Genomic DNA, 23,461 nt, shown 5'->3' on the forward strand with positions numbered 1-23,461 from the left:
GTGGAGACAAGGGGACAGCTCCATCTCCACAAAACTGCACTGAGGCTTGGCTGTTTCTGCAGGGGGCAGAGAGGATCATCTGCCTTTAAAGGGAGGCATGACTTACCCCTGCAGTTTTGGAAGGCCCCTGAGTTAGGTCTGTCCTCTTCCAGCACCAGTGGCTGTTGGGGACAATATGGACCAGTCATAGCACTGGGCATTATGCCACCTTCCCAGGGCCCACCCAGTGAGCAGAGAGCACTGCTCTCTGCAAACACCTGGGCTGGCACCAGCTCTTCTCACAACAGCATTGGCATCACCCTTGCTCAGCGCAGGATGCCCTGTTCCAGCCTTTCATCTGTCTGCAGTGGCAGAAGTCTCAGGTGTGTAGAGTACATTTGGACACCATGGCTGCAGCCCAGGAATCTCCTCCCACAAGAGCCAGGCCAGGAATGCAATCCTGGACCAAAGATGGTGTCTCCTTGCAGAGTCTGGCTGGCAACAATTCTGCACAGGCAAAAGAACACAAGTTACCTCCATAAAATTGCAAATGTGGGAAGAGGAGGCCAGGAGGCTTGAGTGTTGTATATGAATGACTTTATTTAAGTATGCTGGGCACCACCAGGCAACATGGTTCGGACAGTGTGCAAGGGAACAGTCAGGCAGATCAAACGAACGCTAGATTGGAGACAGCACCATCCTGCCCAGTCACTGCAGGTTACAAATGGAGCACTGCTGCTGCAAGGCCAGTGGAGGGGCTGGGGGGATGGAGAGCACTGCCTGGGGCATGCAGTAATGGAACCAAGAGGAATTTGCTGGAATTCCCCTGTGCTGCAGCAAGAACCTGTTTCCCAGCAGAAGGCTGAGCATTGATGGCTCTTTTCTGACAGGTTCTTGCTTAATAAACAGTCTGCTGTGATGGGGGGAAGGGAACAAGCAGCCTGGCCTCAGCTGGGAGAGGCTCAGCACCCCACCTACCCGCCTACAGCCTCTCCAAACCCATGGGTGAGCCCCAAGAACATGGTTCCTGCAGTGGCAACTGGCTGCTGCTTACATTCATCTCAGCTGGGGCAGTGCACTGGCCTTTCCCTCACCTCTGTAGCAATCCTCCAGCTCTTACCCCATCTCTGCACCTGAGAGTGACCCCAAAGTGATGTGTGGCAATGAACAGAAAGGAGAGAAACAGGGAGGAACTGCCACCAAGCAACTCCAGCTCCATTGCTACTGCCACGTTCTGCAGAAAACTAATGGGAAAAAAGAGAGCACCGAATAATGCACAAGTAAAACCGGAACAGTGGAATGCCCCAACACAAGCAGGTCTGCAGGCTGCCCAGGGCTGTTAGAGCAGTACAAGCAAAGCAGCCACCAGGTGAGCAAAAAGGCACCGCAGTGCAGCAGAACACAGCCAGCAGGACTGGGAGCTCCCTGCTCACAAACCTGCCACTCACACCATCCTCCTGGTGCACTTTAGTGTCCCCTCCCCTGGTGCATTCCCAGCGACTAGCAGGTCCCCACGGAGCAGGGACAGGGTGGTGGTGCAGGGCTGGCCCTTCCGCTAAGCATGGGTGCTGTGTGCAGTGCAAATATTGAGCAGCGGGCAGCTGGGCAACAGATGTTCAAAGAAGACCCAAAGCATAATTCCCAGGTGCTGTGGTCAGTATTTGAGAGATCCTCAGACATTTCAATAAATAAAACAATTCTTACATTACAATGCACCTTCCCAATTATTATTTTGCCCCAGAATGGATTAAGTACACAAGAGTTACGCCTGGCTGTGAATACATGCTACCTTTGCCCTGACATGGCAGGAAGGAGGGAAACAGCCTCGACTCTTACAAAGAACACGAGAAGTCAGCACTGTAAATCTTGGCAGGTTGAAGGGGAACACACAAGTGCCTTCACGCCCGTTCCGGGGTACTTGCTTCCAGAGGAGAAAAGGTATTTAAAACAAGGTACGAGAGAGTAACCGTCTAGTACAATGATAGCTGATTAGATTTGCTTTGTTCTACTCCATGCAATACAAACTAAGTCTTATCGCCAACTTCTCCAGCTGTGGTGCAGACCCCACATCAGGCTAAGAAGTTACACACTCATACGCACACTCATACACCAAAACAGTGGGGGGCAAATGGATTTAACAGTTGAGAATGTGCTTTCTCTTAATAAAAAATATATTAAAAACAACTTCAAAAACCTACTGATGGTGAAGACACTGCTGAAGAAGGAAGTAGCTATGGGGTCTCAGCGTTGTGTTTCCAGACAATCCAGGCATTGCAGTCAGGCTGACTAAAGCCTGCACGAGCAGTCTGCAGTGGTTGGTTCCCTTCTGGCTTGCCAGGCAGTTTCTATAAGCTGTTCCCTTTGTTTTTGCTTATTTGTTTTACAATGACAGATGTGACTGTGATACAGAAAATAAGGGACTGAAATGAAAAAGGAATGGGCCATTCCGGAGAAATTTAGATTGGTATTTTCTCCTTTCCATTAAAAAAAACTGAAACAAAACAAAAAGAAGTTAGTAGTACTAATACAACCCTCCTGCTGCTGTCGTCTTTGCTCAGTGACATCGGGGCATGCTGGCGCACACACACACACACAGGCAGCTCTCAGACACTCGGACTCAGAAAAGCGAGTTTAAGTGAGTCTTCGGAGGAGACTGAGGACAGGTCCCAGGGCTAGAAGGTTTTTCGGTGGATGGCACGAGCTCCGTCTTCTTCATATTCCTTTTTCGAAACCCACATTTTCTTAAAGGTGTCCAGAGAGGCCAGGATAGAGCCACTATGGAGAGACAGGCACGTTATGGGTTAAGGGAAAATGCTGGGGGCACTCTCATAGTATCTCTGCAGAGATGGGCTGTTTCTATCCTGACACTTCCCTGTGAAGTGGGGTGCCTAGACTCAGTTATCCATGACAGACACTCTGGACAGCCACTCCCTCTCCCACTATCCTCAAATGTGCCAGTGTTACAGAGCCTGGCACCACCTGCCCCCTCCCACATGACCTGGTGACTGCTGCTTCAGGAACACGCCAAGCATTACCCAGCACACAGCACAATGTGAGAGCTGCCGGGCTGTGCCTCCCCAGCCCAATCCCAAATGTGTTGCTGTGCAGTACATACCCAATCCATGTGGAATACAATCTCTCCTGAGGAGCCGATATCTGGGAAAAAGAGAATCCGTCAGTACCTTCCCAAACTCCAGTCTGCTCCTCCTAGCACACTGCCACACTTCACTCCAGCTAACACCTGACAAACACAGATGTGATCTCTCCCAACAGAAAGACATCTGGCAGTCCTCACAAAACAGCCACTCCGGTCCAGAATCCTGGACAGGGGTCATGTCAGAGGAGCCACATTCTCAGTAACGAAACCAAACTGATTTTCATCACAACAGCAAATGCTGTTGGGCATGTGAGTGTCTCAGGAAAGGCATTTCTGATTTGAAGTAAATGGCAGCTGCAGTCTAAGCAAGGTTCTTTCAAGGTCACAGAACAAAACACTTGGTAAGTAACAAACACAAGAGATGGCTCCTACCCTTATTTTGACGTCCTTCGGAGCTAGCTTCTTCACTTCGCTCAACAGCCTGTCACCAAAGCCTATGCAAAACAGAAAATGTGTAGTGTGAGCACCTCAGCAAAATCCCAAGTTCCATCCACTAACAATGTGGACGTGTCCTATGTAGTCCTATTCAAATACCCCATTCCACATCTTATCTTACAGAGAGTCCAGTCTGGGGAGACACAGAACACAGACAATGACATAACAGGATTTTGTCTAACTGAGACCTCAAACACTGGCACAATGGGCTCTACTCCTCAGCAGCAACCTGAGTCAAGCAAACAAGGTTTTTAGCTAGGATCTCCTCCTTCCTTAGGCATTCCTCCTGTGTCCGGCCCATTTGTACAGGGGGTTGAATGAGAAGACCAGGATCTATTTGGAGATGTCAGCCAGTGGAAAACAGACTAATGGGTTCTGGCAGAGGGTATCTTTAGGTCAATGGGTACCAACTGAGCCCTGAGGGGATGGGCTGAAACCTTTCTGCACACAGAGCTGACACTCATGCAGGACTAGGACCATGGAACTCTCACATACCAGAGACCTAGAGAAACTTTAGAAAATGGAAGAGTCCTTTCTGGTATCTAGTCTCAGATACTGTGAGATACAGCAGCAGGAATGGACACAGCTATTCAGTCCTTCTACAGGCATTGATTGGAGGAAAACCCTCCAAGCCCAGAAAGTAATGTATGAGGGCACGTGTCTTGCATACCCAGCAGGATATGACTAGGACACAGAAAATTAGGAAATAAATAGCCTGAGAGAGCAGAATTTACACAGCCCTCACCCCAGAGGACAAGTTGGGTAATCTGGGCTATCCTCCCAGTTTCACATGAGAAAGAAGCAAGAGATCAGGTATGTCACAGCACACTGAATGAGGAAAGGCAGGAACCTTTGAAAAGCGTGGAGCCTCCAGACAGCACAATGTTGGAGAACAGCGTTCGCCTCAGGTCCATGTCTGACTTTTGAATGGCAAAAACGAGCACTTCATGAAGTCCTTCACATTCCTCCCCTATCAGGTCCGGCCGGAACAGGAGCTCTGGGGCTCGGAAACGGGCAGGACCAATCTGCAAGAGCAGAAGTTAGGACAGAGGGAAGAGAACAGTGTGGCTTTGTTCACCACCTACAGATGGGCCTGCATTTCTAAGGTGAAGCTTCCTGGACACTCATGCTGCATCACTAGATCTCAAGTGAATGCCAGTTTGGACTACAGCTCCTACAAGGGGCACCATTTCCAATTTGCAAATGAAAGAGATGAAGAAACTTGCTCAGCCCTGTACAGCAGGTCTGGCATAAAGAGAGCAAATCCAGCCCTGGTACTGGAGGTAAAACCTGTATTTCCTCTCTTTCGACCATTCTATAGAGGGCTCAGTCTCCTAAGGAGTATTCCCAACTCTTCAACTGTTAATGCACAGGAAACAATTCTAGGCAGGACAAAAGGCACATATAAAGCCACCGATGGATTTCATGAGCTGACACCTACCCATACTCCATACCCAATCTGCACAGTTTGTTAGATCAGAGCCTGCTCTCGAACAGCTCGGAGTCCTCATTGTCATGCTGCATCCTTACCCAGGACTTCTAGCAGAAGATGTGAGGTTTCTAGTAAAGTTTCCTTTCCTTAAAAATTCTAGTGCCCAGTCAACAGCCTAGGATGAGTTATGGTCTTTTAAAATTATCCCCTCCCATCTAACACAGCATGAAATTTCCCGTCACTAGGGAGCTTTTCTGGAAACCCTGTGCCTCACATGAGGAATTCTCCAAGGGTGGTCCTTACAAACCTCAATGGTGCTTCCATCTGGCAGGTAGTACTGAGCCTTCTCAGTCTCCAGAGTCTCATCCTTCTGGGGGTTTATTGACAGGTAGCAAGCACGCTGGAGAGGAAACAGAGTCAGGGAGAGGGAGGTGAGAAAGGTAAACCCAAATACCTCTGATAAAATATTTTTCTCACCAATAATCAAAATCCATTGGAGAGACTGATTTCAACAGTATTATGTGCTGGAGAAAAGACCTTTAAGGCTCACAGCAGGTGAACTACAGTGCAATATCCCTCTTGTGATCCCTAGCTGCCATGGATTTTACTCCATGAAGGGTAAACAAACACTAGTGAAAGGTATCATTAGACCCAGAAAAACTGCAGCACAGGTAAATGCAAACTGATTCCAAAGCACCAGCCCATCTTCACGTCCATGTTAACAGCCTCTCAACAGGCATTAATGTAATTTTGACTGGGAATATGGGACAGCTAAGGTTGCAAATGACCTCTGGAGGACATCTTGTCCATGCAGGGTCCCCTAAAGCAGGCTGTCCAGGACCACATCCAGATGATATTACCAAGGATGGAGACTCCACAATTCTCTAGACAAACTGTACCAGCACTTGGTCACCCTCACGCTAAAGAAAGTTTATGCTCAGACAGAACCTCCTGAGCTTCAGTTTGTGCATCTTGTTCTATCACTGAACATCACTGAAATTAGTCTGGCTCTGTTTCCTCTGCACCCTCCCTTCAGACATTTATATACATCAATGAGACTCTCCCCCAACATTTCTTGTGGCTCAACAGTCCAAGCTCTCCCTGCCTTTCCACATACAAGAGTCCTTTAGTCATCTTAGTGGCCCTAGACTCCCTCACATAGATAATGGATTTAGGTGCAGAGCTAAGTAGGCTAGAACTTCCCATCAAATTTCACTAGCCACAGCTTCCTTTGAGAAGAAATCCCCCCTTGGAAAAACACAAAAACAAGGCAGGGCATCACCTCCTTGATGGTCTTGACAATCTCAAACTCAGAGGTTGTGTGGAAGTCATAGCCTTCCTTCCGGAGATAGAGACGCAGGAAGCGGGAGACATCCCGGCCAGCGATGTCAATCCGCATGATGGAGTGAGGCATGGCAAAGCCTTCATAGATGGGAACCGCGTGGGTGACGCCATCCCCAGAGTCCAGCACCACTCCCGTGGTCCTGCCGGTTGCGTAGCTACCAAAGGAACAAAGACTCAAGTCAGAACAAGCACCTGAAAGTGAACCTGGGTAAGCAGCACATCCATGCTCAACTCAGGAAGCAGAGATTTCACACAAACAGGGCCTAAAAAATCCTCAAAACACAAGTTCTGTTTGCAGTTCAGCAAATTTCCTGTAAACTCTTTATTACACAAATTGAGTTTCAGTTCTTGCATGAAAAGGGCATAAGTCAGACATCAGTGAGGTCTTCCACAGGCTTTTTTGTAAAAGAATGGATTTTGTGGCAACATTCCACAAACACAAATCAAAGACAAAGACACTTACAGGCTAAGCACAGCTTGCATGGAGATGAACAGTGCTGGCACATTGAAGGTCTCAAAAAACACCTCAGCAGCACGCTCTCTGTTCTTGCGTGGGTTTAGGGGTGCTTCTGTCAGCAGCACAGGATGCTGGGAAAGAGAAGAAGGAGCTGTGCTGCAGTAACCAGGAGGCAGCAGGGGTGTGTTCCTTAAAGCTTCTGCTTATTTATTCACTTTAGGAACCACTTGTGCAAGAGTTCAGGTACAAAGGAGTAATTTCAACTGAGCTGTATTAGATGTGAATATTCTCTATTAGGTTGGAAGACCTGCAGGTTTCTGGTCTAGTTATTAAGGAGTGTTAGGAAATGTACTCTGTGAGTAACTCTGACCCATGAAGGACAAGTAGGATGACTCTCAGTGACAAAAATCAGCCAGATTAGCCAAAATACACAGACCCTAAGAAAGGGTGAAGGTCTTAGCACAAGCAGACAGAAATATTCCTACTCCACAACTTAGATTGCTCTCAGACATTTAATAATATTTTTGGTCAGATCCTTCCAGACCACAGGACTGTGGCTTTCTCCTTCCTCACATCAGATCATGTCACTGCTGAGTGAATATGCCTGATGTGCAGGCAGAACAGAAAAAGTCAGAAACACTTGGCCTAGAATAGAATCATTAGGAAAAGTGCGAATAGCAAATGTGAAAGGCAGATTTTCAGTCAGGCGAGACTATCAGATCTGGAGAGGAATTCTGCTTGGACACTTCTTGTGCAGTACCTCCTGAGAGATGAAAGAACCTAATTTAGCAACAGACACACATTGGGAAAGAAGGGCAAAGGAAAAGTCCAAAATCTTTCCCAGAGTTCCAAGGCTCCTGGTGTTACACATGCACTGAATGACGCCTGTGCCTTTACATAACGTGGTCTCTCACCTCTTCTGAGAATGTCTGGAGCTGGTCTTTAGAATACACGTACTGCCAGATGCGCTCCATGTCGTTCCAGTCCTTCACTATGCCATGCTCCATCGGGTATCGGATCGCAAGAAGACCTCTGTGCTCCTGAGCAAACAGGAAGGACAAGAGAGCTACAACAATCACACTTCTGAGCACTGTGACTGTGGCTGTCAGACTCAACTTAGTTTTGATTCCATTAAAAGATAACTTACCTACAGCATACATAGCAAAACCTGAACACTCATCACAAACATCCCTTCCAGAGAAGCAAAGACTAGACAAGGCCTTTTCATACCAAGTAGGAATGTCTGTCTGACATTTGCAGAGCATATTCCATCCTAACACTTCTAAAGTCAACACACAGATATCTATCATATGGTTTCTTTGTGCTACCAGCTCAGCCATGATATAAAACATAATAGGATGTTACTGGGGAATGCAGTTTGAAGGGCTCACAAGAAATGTGACCACACAACTGACTACATGCTGACTGAAGCAGGACTGTGGAGAGAAGCTTCCTGCCCACGGCAAGGAGATTTACAGCAATTGAGTAGGATCCATTTCTAAAGTTCCCAATCAAAAGTATGTAACCATATGGAGCTAGAAGTAGCCTAAAAAGAAAACAGAGATATCAAAGGCCTTGGGAAGTAGGTCTGTGGTCAGCAGATTGGCACAAGAATTTCATGAAGCTTCCCACTCCACCTTGGACACACATGGAAGTGACAATCTGTTCTACTCTTCATATGTGCACAACACCAAAGAACCACAGTCCAGCTGCCACATCCCCCCATACAGCAGCACACTGAGATATATGGACAAGTGCAGTGTACGGGTGTTCTTACCTCTGCCTTTGGACCAATGAAAATGTCCCCTTCTAAAGCACCAGCCATAACACGAACGTGCTTTGGTCTGCCCACACTAGAACAGAGACAAGAGAGTAAATGCTTCTACAAAGAGCTCAGATGCAACCCAAGGATTGCCTACTTTGTGTTTCTCTCTGTCCTAACCATAACTTTCTCAATGGGTGAGTCTGGGGGTGCTTCCAGGTGCAGACAGACCCAGGTTTGCTCTGAGCTAATCTCAGAAATCAGAGGTGAAGGGGACAGATTGTAGATAGTTCTGAATTGGCTGGACATAAACCAGCTGAGTCTGGCCATATTTTCACTGATTATTCAGCACTCACCTGTTTCAATGGTGCCTGGGATGAACATGGCTAGACTGAGCAATTGTCTGAGGTGTTGGATCCACATGTGCTGCCTGACCTCAGGCAGACTTCTCACATTAGACATTTGTGTCCCATACCCCACCATCCCATACAGAACATATTCCTCTGAACACAAAACTACTCACTAAAAACCCACCACACTGAAAATAAAAGCTGATGACTATTCAGAGTTCCTGTTCTAGCAGACTTCATCCTGGCAAAACTCTCAGAAAACCGACAAAGAAGTCTGGCAGGAATCAAAACATCATACCACACACTGAAAAAATACAGAGGTCTTCTCAAACTTCTTATCTCAAACTTTACTTTATCCAGATCCTTTTCCTTATGTGTACAGACTAAAGGAGCCTACAGCTTTGGTTATGTGTTGAGCCTAACAAAGTAATGTCATCTTTTATGCTATGTGTATGTCCCCCAAAATCTCAAAATATTTAACAGCAGAGCTCTCATCTCCCTGATGCTTCCTTGCAGCAGGCAGAAAACAGTAACTCATTTTTCCATTCATAAAACTGGGGAATTCTTCCCCTCTACATATCACAGAATTGGTACACAGTACTAAGAAGTTACCAAGACCAGCAAAATACTTACTAGTTCGGAAAGCAGTATTTTGGTATCTGATCGCCCGCAAAACCTGCTTTAATCACACCTGAGCCCTGTGGAAGCAACAGACAAATAGGTGAGCTTATCATTCATTCTATCACCTTCACAAGTTTTAGAGTGGCAAAGTACATCATCACTGCCAGATCCTCTCCTTTCTAGCAGGAATAAAGCTCCTCAGGGACTGACTCTCCAGGCTGGTAGGGGATGGGAAGTGCCAGCTTGGCTACTGGACGGAGTGACTGGCACATCCCACAGGGCACAACCATCCCACACACCCTGGTACTGCTCTGCACACACCCAAACACTGCCCTCTACAGACGAGGATTTTTCTAGCCAGGGCTACAGTGAAGGGTGCAGGAGGCTAAATCCACACTCCACAGGTGTCTATTGACATTAGATAACCTCAGGGGGGAAGACAACACTCCAGAAAGCCCAGCAAGAGCAACTGAACTCTGCCAGCTTCAGGAGGCACTGGAAGAATGAAGGCTACGAGACCTCTCAGAAGGAGATTTGGAAAGGATGGCAGGAGGGCAGATACATTCAGAGAAGAATGTATTCTTGAGAGAATTCATTCATGCAGCAAAGAACTGTGGGGAACAGACTGGAGAAGAAACTAGCGAAAATATGATCAAGTGGTGGATGAACTAGCTAACGCTAAGGAGGCACAAATGTGGTCAGAAAAGACACTGGAAACCAACCCAGACTGTGGTCTGGAAAGGACTGCAAGGGGAAAGGCTGGGGGCAGGAAGCACAGCTGATGGAATAGAGCTTATTCAGAAGAGACAAAGAGATGAGAGATGGCAGTCAGGAAGGCACAGATCCAAAGAGCCTACTGCAACATTCAAAGCAGCAAACACAGAGCGGGTAAAACCAGCCACAGCCAGGCCCTGGCAGGGAGTCAGTGCCAAGCATCTGGCCCCACAGCTCTCATCCCTGTCCGGAAGCATCCCAGGAACACCATCATCCACTTGGATCTGTGCTGACTCCTTCCCCTCCTCCATTTCCTCTCCCTGCACAAGGCAATGACATCTTGAAACAATGAGCAGCTTGCAGGAACACCCAAATTTTGCTAAGAAGCGGATTTTCATGGGATCTCCTCAGATAAGCTGTTTCATTGGTAATCCCAGACTACCATGGGCACAACTCCTCTGCAGAAAGAGGAGCATCTCTGCTTAACTCCATGGTGGGAACAAAGCGTGTGCAAGCTTACACTGAAAGCTGTGACCTGTGAAGTGCCTGTTCACTCTCAAGGGCCCTGCAATAGGAATGCTCTGATTTTAAGGCCAAAAAGATATTTTGGCTATCCCACAGCATTTTAAAATGAGTAGCAACACAGCTCCTCTGTAGCTTTCCACTTCTCACCACCTCTGCGTGGGTCAGCATCACCACTTTCACTTCACAGCTGGGGCCAGCTCAGGGCTCTCCAGGCAAGCCCTGGCTGCAGTGGTTTCCGATGCTGCCAGAGGTTACCAGCTAGAGCAGGCTCAGCAGAAAGGAATGCGGGGTGGCCCCAGCCTCTCCCGTTCACAGTCCAGCGCTTTACTGCCAAGCTACTTCCATCAGCAGTTTCAGCCGGGATGTCAGGCTGTGCACAGAGCATGTGTGCTCTGCCACCAGAGCCGGGATACTCCTGCCTCTAAACCACCAGAGTCAGATTTGCCAGGACACATCTGAGGGAGATGAGTGTCAGAAATACTCTGCAAACCAGACGTAGCTATTTATAAAGCATATGAAAGGTAGATTGCTTGAATCCTTGTCTCCTGATAAGACACCTGCAGCCAGGCTGGCTCCAGGAGCACACCCAAGCTGCCAGCTGGGCAGGACTAACCACTCCATTTCTGCATGAAGGACTCAGCTCCAGCTGCATCCCCGGGTCTGCACCAACTGATATCAGTGTGACAAAGTGGCCCATGAAGTGTTAAAAAGAACTCCTATGAGACAAACTCTCTTCTGACCATTACCTTCAAAATGAAGCAAGGACTAAACCAAACCCACTATTTTGATTTTTCTTATCATAGTTTATAAACAACTCTCTGCCAGGGAAAGAATACCATCCTGTGGCAAGCCTTGCAGAAAAATAATGGAATGAAATGCAGTAACGTAATGTAGCTACATTAGAATATTGCACTTAGTGAATATTTTGTTCAGGATAATGACTGATCTTGTTGCTAGCATATTCTGCTGTGGGGAACTGGTTTCAGGAGAACAATGATGCTCCTGTCCTAACTTAGAGATTGAAACTTCCTTATGTCAGGCCAAAAATTACCCAGTGTGTCCTAGTGAGATTCCCAGCAAGTTATGTATTTTAAGATTTACATACTGAAGTTCAAAGTTAACCAAATGTGTTGGGAGTTCAGAACTCCAACCTGGAGCCAAAGACGAATGACTGCTTTGAATGTGCTGGTGGGATGGGGCTTCAACAGAGTTGTGCTTCCAAGTGTGTGGGAATAAAGCAAGAACAGCTGTTTGATATCTCCACACTACAAAGACCTGACTGCACTTTCTGACCTATTCAATTTTTCTTGAAAACATTTTACTTCTTTGAAGATATGTTCGCACTGAGTAGATCTGTTTATTATAGACCAGTTTGAGATTCCTATGCAATGAGAGGAAAATGTTTACATTTTGAAGTAACTCTGATTCAGAAGGTTTAAAGACCTGTTTTTTCATCTTTGTTTCAAATAAGCAAAAACACATGCATCTCTCTTTTGTTAAACTCTGATTTATTAAAACTTTTTAAAAAAATAAATTATATACTTCCACCAGTAACTATCCTGGCTGGGCTTTCATTCCATTTTGTTTGTCAGGGCTTTATTACATATATATTTATTTTAATCTGAGCAAAAGAATAAAAGAAAAACTACATGTAAAATGTAAAGGCCAAGGCAGACAAATTCATTAAAAATTCTTGTGAGTGTCTTGAAGGAACTGAAAATACCTCACCCCTGAACACACCTCATCTACTAGCTCTGTAACCTGTTGGTTATGGATTCATTCATCTTGATGCATTTAGGACTTAAATTTAAATGGAAATCACCAATCAATCTTCCATGTAGCACTTTCTATGGAGAGTGTACATTTCATATTGTTGTAAAACTGTTTTATATGATACAGAAATTATAAGATCAAGAAAAAAAACAAAGACACAATAGCCCTTGCTAACAGCTCAGCTGCATAAAATCCCACCACTTAGACTACAAAGCAAACGAGATAATTCCGTGTTCCATGGACGTCAAGGAATTTGCACTGACTTAGGCCACAGCTGGACTATTGACACATGCATTATGTTCAGCAGGGTTCCCAGACCATTCAGAGAGAGCTTGTTGGACTGCAGATGGGAATACAACTCTTAAAAATTAGACAATGAAGAGTCTAAAATTGTGCTGAGGTACATCTCCAATCCCCCACTGTACATTACAAAGCTCTCCCTGCTGAAAACATACAGCTAAAAGCAATGTGTGGTAAGAGAAAAAAAACCAAAAAAACTCCCTGGTAATTTTTTAGCTACAGAACTTCATGTCCTTTTGGAACACACTGAGATACTAGAGCAGGGCTGGCATTGGGGGGGTCTGGCTCTCACCAGCTCAGTATCTCACTTCCCTCTTCCCACCCTCCCACACACAGGCACACGTGAGACAGGGTAACATTCAGCCTTCAAAAGGTGCCTGCAGCTCTCTGAGGAAAAGCAGTAATGGAACAGCAGTGGGAAGAGTGGTACCTGCTCTGTGCAGCTCCACTTCCCATCCTGCCTGAACTCCAAAGAGTAGCAAAAATGCAGTGTCACCACGAGTCTCCCCGGCCTGCCAACATTCCAGGCAGATGCCACAACAACTGCTCCATTCTACTTCTTGTACAGGGAAGGGAAGGGGGAAGCTCGTTTATTGGAGAGGCAAGAACAAGAATTAGCTTTTATAAGACCAGCTGATAAAATGAAAAAAGACACAGAATCAGCTGCTGGCACAAGCCCTTCTTCAGGTCTGAGGCAGGGATAGCAATCATTGTACTAAATAAATAAATGACACACTGAAATTAAATATAGGCTGCAACTATATGAATAGCTCAACGAAGTAATCCTCACAGTGCCAGAACACCTAGAGATATCTTTAATATATAGCTAATCACTCAACAACGCAGCAGGATCAGTGCTGATACAGTCATTCCTGAAAACACTCAACCTAATGCATTCTTAACATCTTCAATAAAGAAGATACATGCTTTTCTGAACACAGTCAATTTTACAGCTTACTCTCATTTTCTGTTAGATGCTTTCCCTCGATGTCTAACCCAAATCCCTCTGCTGTAAGATTCCAGGGAAATAAACAAAGCCAAAACTGCATCAGAGAGCTCAAGCTGTAGAGAGGAATTTGGGATCCATAATAAAGAAAAAGTGAGAACAACTGCCTTTCTCTGAGAAGACCTACAGTCATTCACCTTATGAAAAGTTAAAGCAATAGGTTGAGAAGTGCCAGGCTAGGAAACCCACATCATATGGCAAAAAGATTCAGCAGAAATGAAGTTTGTGGACGAAGAATGGAGCACAGTACTGACCCTTCAAAACAACAGGATCCCAATCACTGGCGATAGAGGTCAGAAGGGAGGAGCATGTGTTTGTGACTCAGTACACGGAAGGAGGCTCCTTCCAAGACATGCCCTCTCACCTCTTCCTGAATGGTCCTTCCCCCTGGGAGAACAGCATGGATGGGGCAAATCAGAACTGGATCCAGAAGTACCTCAAAGAGGCATGGAATCACTGTCACTCATCTCCCACAGAGCTATTACACACACAGATTGAAGGTCTGCTTTGTGCTAATGAGCAGCATCAGCAGATTGGAGCAGCCATCTGTAACATCACACTATGCTGATGCAACCCGTGCTGGGCACAGATCCCTCAGAAGCAGCATCGCAAGGCATGGAATGGCACTGCCTTCTTGTGATCACTGTGCTGCATGGACTGGAGGAGGGGCAGTACAAGGGGTGAAGGATCCTCTCTCGCTGGGCCTCTGAGGGGTGCCTGGCTGGAGAGCTCCGTGTCCTGCGTGGGCGCAGGAAAGTGCCAGCACCCCCAGAGCTTCCTGGGGGTCCATCCACGGCCTGCCAAGAGCACGCTGGAACCCTGGCCAAGGCCTGCCCCGGAGCATGCTGGGAGTATGGCCATGGTCTGGCCCAGCACCCCCTTTGTCCCCATGGCACAAAGAGGGGTGGGGCGGGACCGGGGGAAACGCCGTGTGACTGACAGCATAAGCTGCCAATGAGCGCAGGTGCTCTGGGGACAGTCCCGCCCCGCTCCGGCAGGTAACAGCGGGCTGCCCCGCTGACTGACAGCTGTCTCCGCCAATGAGGACCCGCCGCCCCTCCCAGCCAGAGGAAGATCGGCATCGGGGGGAGCCCGCGCCCCCCAGCGCGGGGCAGCGGCCCCGCTGCGGGTGACTGCCAGTCGCCCCAACCAATCGCGACTCGCCGAGGACAGCGGCCCCGCCCCCCAAGGCGGCTGTATGGCGCCGTGCGAGGGCCGGAGGTGGCGGCCCGGCCGGCCGAGGCGGGGGGGGTGCAGCGGCGGGCGGGGCGCGGCCACCCCGATGACAAAGGGATTGTGGGCCCTTCCCGCTCCCGGGACGCGCGGCCGCCGGCACTCACGTTGTCTATCACGACGGGCTGGTTCGCTATCACATCGTAGGACTCCATGGCGAGGACCCGCCGCAGCCGCCCGTGAGGGAGCAACAGCCCAGCCCTCGGCGGCGCAGACGCGAAGCGGCGACGCGACGCCGCCTGGGTGATGTATTCCCGCTGCCGCGGCGCCTGCCGGGAGCTATAGTCCGACGCTGTGCAGAGCCCAGCGGGGAGGTGCGCTGGGAGCGGAGCATGCCGGGAGCTGTAGGCCGGTACCGGGAGGAAGCCATGCTGGGAGCTGTAGGCTGGCGCCGGAGCGGAGCCTGCTGGGAGGCAGAGTGCGAAAAGAGGGAATCCTGCGGACGCATCCACATCCGAGAAACCGGTAGATGTTGCGGTCCAGGAGACAGCTGGTTACTTCCACAAAAAAAGCTGCATCGCAATTGGCTGGCTTACGCTTAATAGATTTCCTCCGGCCTCATTTTTTCTAATAGGAAAGGAGAAAAAGGTGATCCCATCAATTTCTGTAGAGGGGATCTGTGACTAAGGAAAGCCTTTTATTGTCCCATAATTTCATGTGATCATCTTTACGAACTACTGGTCATGACACATCTGTTCCCGCCACAAAATACCAATTTCTCTCCATTTTGAGGCACGAGAACCATGAAAGAGGTGTCAGTATAAAGAATGCACATCATGAGCATTTTGTATTGGACCATGAACACATTGTCATTTTCCATTGACTAAGTATTCTAAAAGCATTTGGAATAATCGATGACTGAAACTCTGGGTCTTGAAATTAATTAAAATGGACTTCCATGCCAGTGAGCGCACCTGAAGGCTTGACTCACCTGTCTTGTTCCACATCTCTCCTGCAGACACGGACTTTTCTCCTGTAGTTCCTGCCTTCGGCCCTAGCAGATATGTCTCATCCCAGATGTTCACTTTTAGCAACCTTCTCCATTCACCTAGTCTAAAAGAGAGACTTTTTGTACAACAGGATTGAGGTATTTAAATAAAGACCAGTGTTGTATCGCTTCAGTGAATGCCAGGAGACACTCGTTATGGGTGTATTGAGCCAACACAGCCTCTCATACAGACTCTATTACATTCACCTTCTCAGCTGACTGTAGCTGACTACTCAGGCAGATGTCACAAAAAGTAGTATCATAATAACAGGATAAGTGAAATATTTTTCACTCTGGGAAGCGATGACCCCGACTGCTCATCTCCTTTATCAGGGGATTATTGCTTGGCTGTCAAATTGTCAACTTCTTGAACATGTGTGCTCTCCCAAATGGTATCGTGAATGTTCTTAGAATCACCTCTTACCTATTTAAGTGAGAAATGCAAGCATGAGTGCCCACCCTCTCCTCTGAGCACTCTATAGCTCATTTTTTCTAGTTGCTGATTAACAAGCAGGACCTCGCTCTAGCAAAGGTGTGTAGGATATTGCGTACACACCATCCACATGTACATACCTGGCTTTGCATGACCACAGCTGTAGTTGCAACTCAGGAATGAACGAGATCGTCAGTGTGCTTCGTGCACAAGTCACAATCCTCAAACTTCACCTACTGGAAGCTTCCAGCTGCTTCCAAGGGACTTGCAGACACAGAGAACGCACGCGGAGAGGAAAGGTGCCTTGGGCTCTGGAGGAGGTGTGAAGGCAGCAGTAACAAACCCCTCCCTCCTCTGCCCCGGGCCCGCCCAGGTGCGGACGCTCCCGCTCCCCCCGGGCCCCGCTCCGCGTTCCCGCCACCGCCTCGCGCGGCCATCGCCCCGCCCATCGCGGCGACCCGCGCCGCCGCTAGGGGGCGCGCCCAGAAGGGAGCGTGGGGCGGGGGCAGAGGCGCGGCCGCCCTCCGGGCCGCGAGCTTCCATTGCTCAGAGCCTCCTGTCACTCACACCTCCCGTGCAGCGGGGCCCCGCCCCCTCCGCGCGGAGCCCCGCGCGGCGTCGCCATTGGCGGAGGTGCTTTGTCACTCACGCGGCCTGGCAATAGGCCCCGCCCCTCCACCCGCGGCCCCACGCAGCCGCTTGGGCCGGGCCGGGCCGGGCCAGGAGCGGCTGGCGGGAGCGGAGCGGGTTCGGCACCAACCGGGACGGGCCGGCACCAGCCGCCTCCGGGACATGGAGGGCGTGCGGCCGGGCGGGGGGCCCCCCGCGAGCGGGCCGGGGTCTGGCTCGGGGTCTGGGTCCGGGTCCTTCCCGTCGCTGTTCCCGCCGGGGCTGCACGGTATCTACGGCGAGTGCCGCCGCCTCTACCCCGACCAGCCCAACCCGCTCCAGGTCACCGCCATCCTCAAGTACTGGTGAGGCGGCCTGGATGGGGCCGGGGTCTTGCGTGGAGCTGAGGGGGGCGGTGGGGCCCTCGCCTTGTGTGGGATAGGAGAGGATTTGGGAGGAGTAGTGGGAGTGGGAGATGTTTGGGACAAGCTCTGGGGCTGGGGACATTGCACGGGGAGAGGTGGAGGGGCTGGGGAGGGTTGCAGCACGGGGAGAGGGACGGGGCGTTTCGTCCTGAGTTAGAGGTGAGATGCAAGAGTTTTGGCAGTACGCAGCGGTTCTGGGGATGGAGGCATTGGGGGTGCAGTTGGTTGCCTAGGGCGTGTGTTTGGAGGGGCTCCTGGGGAGAATGTGCTGGCAACTGGAGGAGGGTCTAGGGAGGTATAGGCAGGACAGTGTATTGGGGTTTCTGGGGTGATTTAGAGGGTCCCTGAATGAGGGGTGGCTGATGAAGGCCCCGGCTGGAGCAGGTCTCCTGAAAAGGGTGTGCATGTTACTTGGTGGAGGTGTTCCCGCAGAAGGTGAAGGTCTGGAGTTTCCCCCTGGACAGAAGGTACGAGCTCTCTCTTCTGGCCAGGAGCCTGGGGTTCGAGTGTGGTGGCACTGACCGGAATGAACCCGTTGTTGCAGCCTCCAGGCCGGACACAAGCCGTGTGTACCCATAAAGCCCGTGGGGCAGTGCCAGCTTCTCTTGGCCTTACGTAGCTATGCGTTATCACAGACTGTGAATCTGCTGCTCAGTGTCTCTGCTGACACAGTGTCTGACACCAGGAACAGCAGTTGTTTATGTGGGAGAGTGGCATGAAGGAAGTTCTTGGATGTTTAGCTATCAAGATAAGTGTCTGGCATCTAATCCCGTGTGAAGAGGAGTTCGTTTTGCTTTTTGCTATTGCTTAGCTCCTCTTCTGGGGCTAAGAAACATGAGCAAGTCACCCCCGATGTTTGCTTTACGTGACATTGGCCAGTCCCTGCCCCAGCACCTGAAAAAAATTAGAAAATGCTCAACTTCTTTATTTACAGCTCATTTCAACCTGTATGTCTTTATCTAATTAGAATCCTGAGTAAGAGCAGAATAACATCCTTCCTGTGTGCTGCTCTGACAGACGAAGCTGTTGTTGTTGTCCACAGAAGTGTTGTTTTTCAAGTGATTCTAGCAAGAAGTTTGTATGTTAGCCCTTATTGCCCAGGGGAGTATTGTATTAAAATGACACAGTGGGCTGAGATAAGATGTTGCAAATCTGAGACCTCAAGATATAAATAATTTCATAGTCATCTGTGCACATCAGTACTTTGGTGGTGGACTGATCAGTCTGTTTTTACACCTATGTCTAATCTTAGATACTCATGAAGTGTTTCCAGTCATGTTAGCACTTCTTTTCTATCAACAGTAAAACATACTGGCTATATTGATTTGTGGAGGTTGAGGGAAATTTAGGTCTATAGTGAAGAATGGCAAAGACCCTTGTTTGGGAGGAAACCTTGTTGCTTAAGGCATTGATTAGGGTTTCGCTGCAATTGGAGCTCAAATGCTCAAACATGCTGGCAGTGATGGTAGTATGCAAGTAACATATAATGTGAAGGCCTGTTTATCCTGGCATTTTCCACTTAGTGGTTCCTCCATCTGTTAGCTCAGCCAGCAGTGAGAGCTTCTGTTGTAGAGGTGGGCTTCCTATTACTGTCCTGTGCAGGAAATGCTTGTCTGAGGTAAAGAAAGCCTCCGTGGATGCCACACAAGTTCTTTGTCTCGTGTTGTTGGGTGAAACTTGGAGAGTGGTTTTGTTAAGTCTGTTAGAAGGACTCCTGCCACAACTCTCTCCTAATCTGTCCTATTCTGCCTGCGCTGCCACCTATTAGCTGGTTTAGATTAGAAGAGGAAATTGCTGAGTGAAGTTCCCTGCCTTAGGAGAAATATTGTAACACTAATCAGCTTTTAATTATATGTATCAGTTTCTCTATAGTTAACAGCAATTTGTTTTTTTTGTTCAGGGAGCTGAAGTTGTAGTCTTTAGCTTGCAGGTCAGAGCAGATCCTAACTGTGTAACTTTGGAGAATCTGCAGAACTCCATGCCTGTTACATAAAGGAGTTTAGCTGTGTGGATTATTTAATAGAACTAGTCTTTAACAATGCTATTCGCATATCTTGGGGGAGAGCTTGGGGTTCAATCAGAACTTCTTGGAAGAATTTCTGTCTGTTTTTGTGAAGGCCATGAACCAAGACAGAGTTTCTCTCTTGATATCCAGTGTCAACTTTTAGTATAAAATGTGGTAGAGTATCTCAAATCGAAATATCTTGTTGCATAGAATTGCTGGTGAAAAAATGGAATTTGTTCTTTTTTTGTGGTAAGTTTTGAAATAGGCATAATTTGGGCTTGACTGCTGGGTTTGTATCACCTGTCTTAAATTAAGGCCATACTCTCAAAAACCTGTGCAGTGAGTTGTGGTCTGCAGCCTTATGGGAGTCGCAGACTACTTCTGAAGAGTTGTTGAAAGGTAACTGTGAAAAGCAGTCCTATTGTCAGCTGCTGGGAAGTGACAACAAACAATACGCTAAGGACTTTTCAGGGTGAATGAATTAGGAGTTTTCCAATTACTTTCCATTATTGGTCTCTTTCCTCTCTGTATTTCGAATTTCTCCTTACACAGAAACTTCAGAGTGCTCTTAACATCAGTCAAAAGAAGACTCTTGGTGCAGATGCAAATACAGGGTTTCCCCTGAGGCAGCCCTTCCTGCTCCTGAATGAGCTCCATGAATAGAGAATGTAACAAATTTGTACTGTACCTTTGGCTTTGAAGTTGGGCTCTTCCTAATAAAATCCTCCAACGCTTCCAGCTCTTTGTGTGAGTGCATGTACTGATATGTAGATTGTGATACAAGGTCGAGCCCTGCCGTGGCGGCCGTGGGCGGGAGGATGTGCCACAGCAGCGCCGACCTAGAGCAGTGAAACCTGCCACCGAAACTGGATGACTATCTGTGCTGACTAACCTTTGGTGAGCATTATTGCCGTGGCTGTGTTATTATGTACAGCAGGTAGCTGGCTTAAAGCTCATGCTGGATGCTTGTGCAGTTGCAGCAGTTTTGGGATAGGTGTGTGGCTTGGATATGTGTTTTTCAAAATAGAGTTAGTCACTGCTGCAGTCTGCATCTCTTCCAAGCCTACTACATTTCTCAGCGAGTAAAAATGGTGTGACTGGATCATTGAGCAACCTGTGAGCAGCTGATAGTGAACTCTGGGAAGGACTGAGCTCAGCTCCTCCAGGCCACCTGGTACCACATTGCTGTAGCCACCTCTTGGATAGTGCGGTGCTGTAGGTCTCCAGAGAAGTTTGGCCTTTGGAGACAAACACAGGATTGCTGGCAGGAGTGAAGGAGAGGTGTCTGGCTTGCCTGGTGCTGTCCTAGGCAGGACTTGCCATCTACATCACACCTGACAAGTATGTTTGAGTAGCTGTAGAGAAAAGCATGTACTCACGGAGCAGTCCCTGTCCTGAAAAGAGCAGTATAGGGGTTTGTCTTGTGTGTCAGTGTCAGAGTGCCTGTGTCAGCAGTATTCCAGCACTGATTGTTGGACTTCTCAAATGTTATTAAACCCAGTTTGGAAGCAGATTTTCTTCATGTAGGAGATGCTGGTTGCTTAGCAGTGATCCCTTCATTGCAAAGCCCACAAACTGCTCTGACTGACTAATCTCTCACCCTGGTCAGCATATGAACCTCCCTCGCTCCAGAGTCTTCCCAGTCCAGTAATAATCATGTGTTACTTCTGCTGTTCACTGCCACTCCTCAAGGGTAAATGACCATCCTGGCTGGAATTGCTTCCATCTGACTGCTTCCGTCATGGATCACTGTGGGGCTGAGCACTGGCCAGGACATAGGTGCCATGCTCTGAGCAGAGCCACCTGTGGGTGTTTCTGGTAGAGATCTCAGCCTTCAGTGTGATCTGATGCCAGTGAAAGGGAGCAGGTGAGGAAAGGGTCAGAGGGGACTTGTTTTTTCCTGAGTATTTCAAACTATTGCTAGACTTTGAAAACAGGTTTTCTCAGGTGTTCTACTGAAGATCAGACTCAGCTCCATCCTGGGCTCTGACACACTTTCCGTGTGTTTGCTCACCAGTTTGCCTTTTATGCCATGAAGATGCCACTTGTCATACAAGAAGGCTGCATTGTTCTGATGTAGCCTTTGACAGTGGACCTCTGTGCCACTGCTGGGGGTGAGCTGCTCATCCCCTCTGTCCTGCCACAGTATCTTGGGCTCATCCTTGACTGACCTGCTGGAGAAACTGCAGCTGGTTTCAGTCACCATGATGGCCTTATATGACTTAGGAGGGGGAAGCTGTCCTAGGTAAAGTCAAGTCATGTTAGAGAGCTGCTCTGGATTTTTTTGTCAGCAGTAGTAGGAGCAAGGCAGCACAGCACACCTGTGGAGAGGCCTTTTAGTACGCCCAGCTGATATGCTGTTTTGTACAGACTTGATAAAGTTGGGCAACAGGAGGAGAGCAGAGGATTTAAAATAGTGTCTCACTGTCACTTAGGGCTGGATCCATCTGTCCAGCCATGGAGACTGCATATGATGATACACAAACCCCCAGGACAAGTGAAGGGGGCACAGCCATGCCCTGCAATCTGCAGATGATTGTGTCAGGTCTAGAGAGACAATAGACATGAGAGGAATTGAGGTGTAGAATCACTGATTCCAGTGAATAGGGTTGTGAGAATTTGGATTTTCTTGTTTGGAGCAGCTGAGACTTTTACTTGAAGACACCGTGTGTTGTAGGCACAAAGTGGTTAAACAGCTGTTCAGCTGTGCCATAACTGCTTGTGGTAGGTGTTCTATGATTGACAGGGCAAACAGCAAAACAGTCCAGTGTGTTTCTTCCTTCAGCAGGGAGTTGTCCTGTCTTTGCTCAGACGGAGGTGACGCGAGTAGCAGGAGAATGTGCTGTGCTCTCTGCTGGCACACGGCCTCAATTCCCTGTGCCTTGGAGCAGGAGGGGTGGCTGCAGTCTGGTGATTGCTGCATAACGTAACCTGCCTGTGCTGCATTGACTTTTGAGTTGTGTTCTTTTAAGGAAGCCATTCTAATGCTGATGCACAGGGTACAGTGATGCTTTTTACTCATTCTTGGTTAATGCAAGTGGTGTATTTTTAGAAGTTTTGCTGCTAGTTTTACTGAATCAATGTTTTCCTCCTCTACTGTTTGAACTATTTCATCTATGTTCAGAAGTATGGATTCCTCTCCTCAAAACCTAGTAATTTCAAAATCTTGAGGAATAGCATCACTTTTTTTTGAGGTATGTGCCTCTGGACTGAATTAAGAGCTTGCAATGCAGATACAGCCACTGCTCTTTTACTAGTACAGTTTTTCAATTTTCTTTGTGTTTTGTGGAAGCTTTAATATGATTTTCCAGAGGTTTTTATGCTTTAATGTTAAAAACATTTTTAGTGTGTTGCACACATGTACTTTATCTTCCTGTGCTCAGAGCTTTCTGGACTTAACCTGACATTTCTCCTCTTTTTTTTTTTTTTTTTTTAATTAGAGATAATTTGGATGTTCTAATTTTTGTTTTGTTCTATCATCTGGGGAGACTTACCATTTGTCTAGAGTAAACTAACTTACATAAGAATTTTTCTGGTTTTAATGCAGGTTGGGAGGACCTGACCCTCTGGACTATGTTAGCATGTACAGAAACCTGGGAAACCCAGCGCTGAATGTTCCTGAGCACTGGCACTACGTCAGCTTTGGGTTAAGTGACTTGTATGGAGACAACAGAGTACATGAGTAAGTGTCATTTAAGTTCCATAGCTGGGCATGGTGTTTTGTGTTGTGTTTTGGGGGTGTGTAGGTAAAACCCTGTCCTGCTGCTCGTATTATTTGAACAGCTGGTTTTCTGTTGAGAACATCCTAGCCCTGGTCTCATAAAAGATGACGTATGCATGTTCTTGTATGTAGAAGAAATTCTATGTTCCCTTCTGCAGGCTTTGAATGCATTTCCTTTCTGTGTTAAGTTGA

The 23,461-nt window shown here is 48.0% G+C and overlaps 2 protein-coding genes across 3 annotated transcripts in view; one reads left to right on the forward strand and one right to left on the reverse strand.

Moving 5' to 3' along the window:
* Window positions 1–559: 559 nt before the first annotated feature.
* On the reverse strand, window positions 560–15,371 carry ACTR1A (actin related protein 1A). Its single transcript, XM_040071985.2, has 11 exons — window positions 15,196–15,371; window positions 9,550–9,614; window positions 8,582–8,657; window positions 7,719–7,844; window positions 6,811–6,935; window positions 6,286–6,502; window positions 5,311–5,403; window positions 4,422–4,596; window positions 3,509–3,570; window positions 3,095–3,135; window positions 560–2,754 (listed from the first exon to the last, which is right to left on the reverse strand). Exons 1-11 carry the CDS (start codon window positions 15,241–15,243, stop codon window positions 2,652–2,654), a joined length of 1,131 nt encoding a protein of 376 aa, XP_039927919.1. The 5' UTR covers window positions 15,244–15,371; the 3' UTR covers window positions 560–2,651.
* Window positions 15,372–17,262: 1,891 nt separating this feature from the next.
* Window positions 17,263–23,461, forward strand: part of SUFU (SUFU negative regulator of hedgehog signaling) — an 88,972-nt gene continuing 82,773 nt past the window's right edge. The window contains exons 1-2 of one of the 2 annotated variants that reach the window (XM_040070883.2): window positions 17,263–17,483; window positions 23,096–23,230. In XM_040070883.2, coding sequence (XP_039926817.1) covers window positions 17,302–17,483; window positions 23,096–23,230 — 317 coding nt within the window. In that variant the 5' untranslated portion in view covers window positions 17,263–17,301. The remainder of the gene's footprint in view (window positions 17,484–23,095; window positions 23,231–23,461) is intronic. The other variant, XM_040070884.2, reaches the window with a different exon arrangement.

The sequence above is a fragment of the Hirundo rustica genome, chromosome 8, assembly GCF_015227805.2.
Source record: "Hirundo rustica isolate bHirRus1 chromosome 8, bHirRus1.pri.v3, whole genome shotgun sequence".
Lineage (NCBI taxonomy): Eukaryota > Metazoa > Chordata > Aves > Passeriformes > Hirundinidae > Hirundo > Hirundo rustica.

Bases quoted from the DNA above. Each gene is read 5' to 3' on its own strand.
- ACTR1A (XM_040071985.2), bottom strand. From the start codon at position 15,243: ATGGAGTCCTACGATGTGATAGCGAACCAGCCCGTCGTGATAGACAAC. The intron at 3,136-3,508 runs GTAGGAGCCATC...TCTTTTTCCCAG, and splicing joins CGAAGGACGTCAAAATAAGG to ATATCGGCTCCTCAGGAGAG. The intron at 2,755-3,094 runs GTATGTACTGCA...GTCTCTCCATAG, and splicing joins TTGTATTCCACATGGATTGG to TGGCTCTATCCTGGCCTCTC.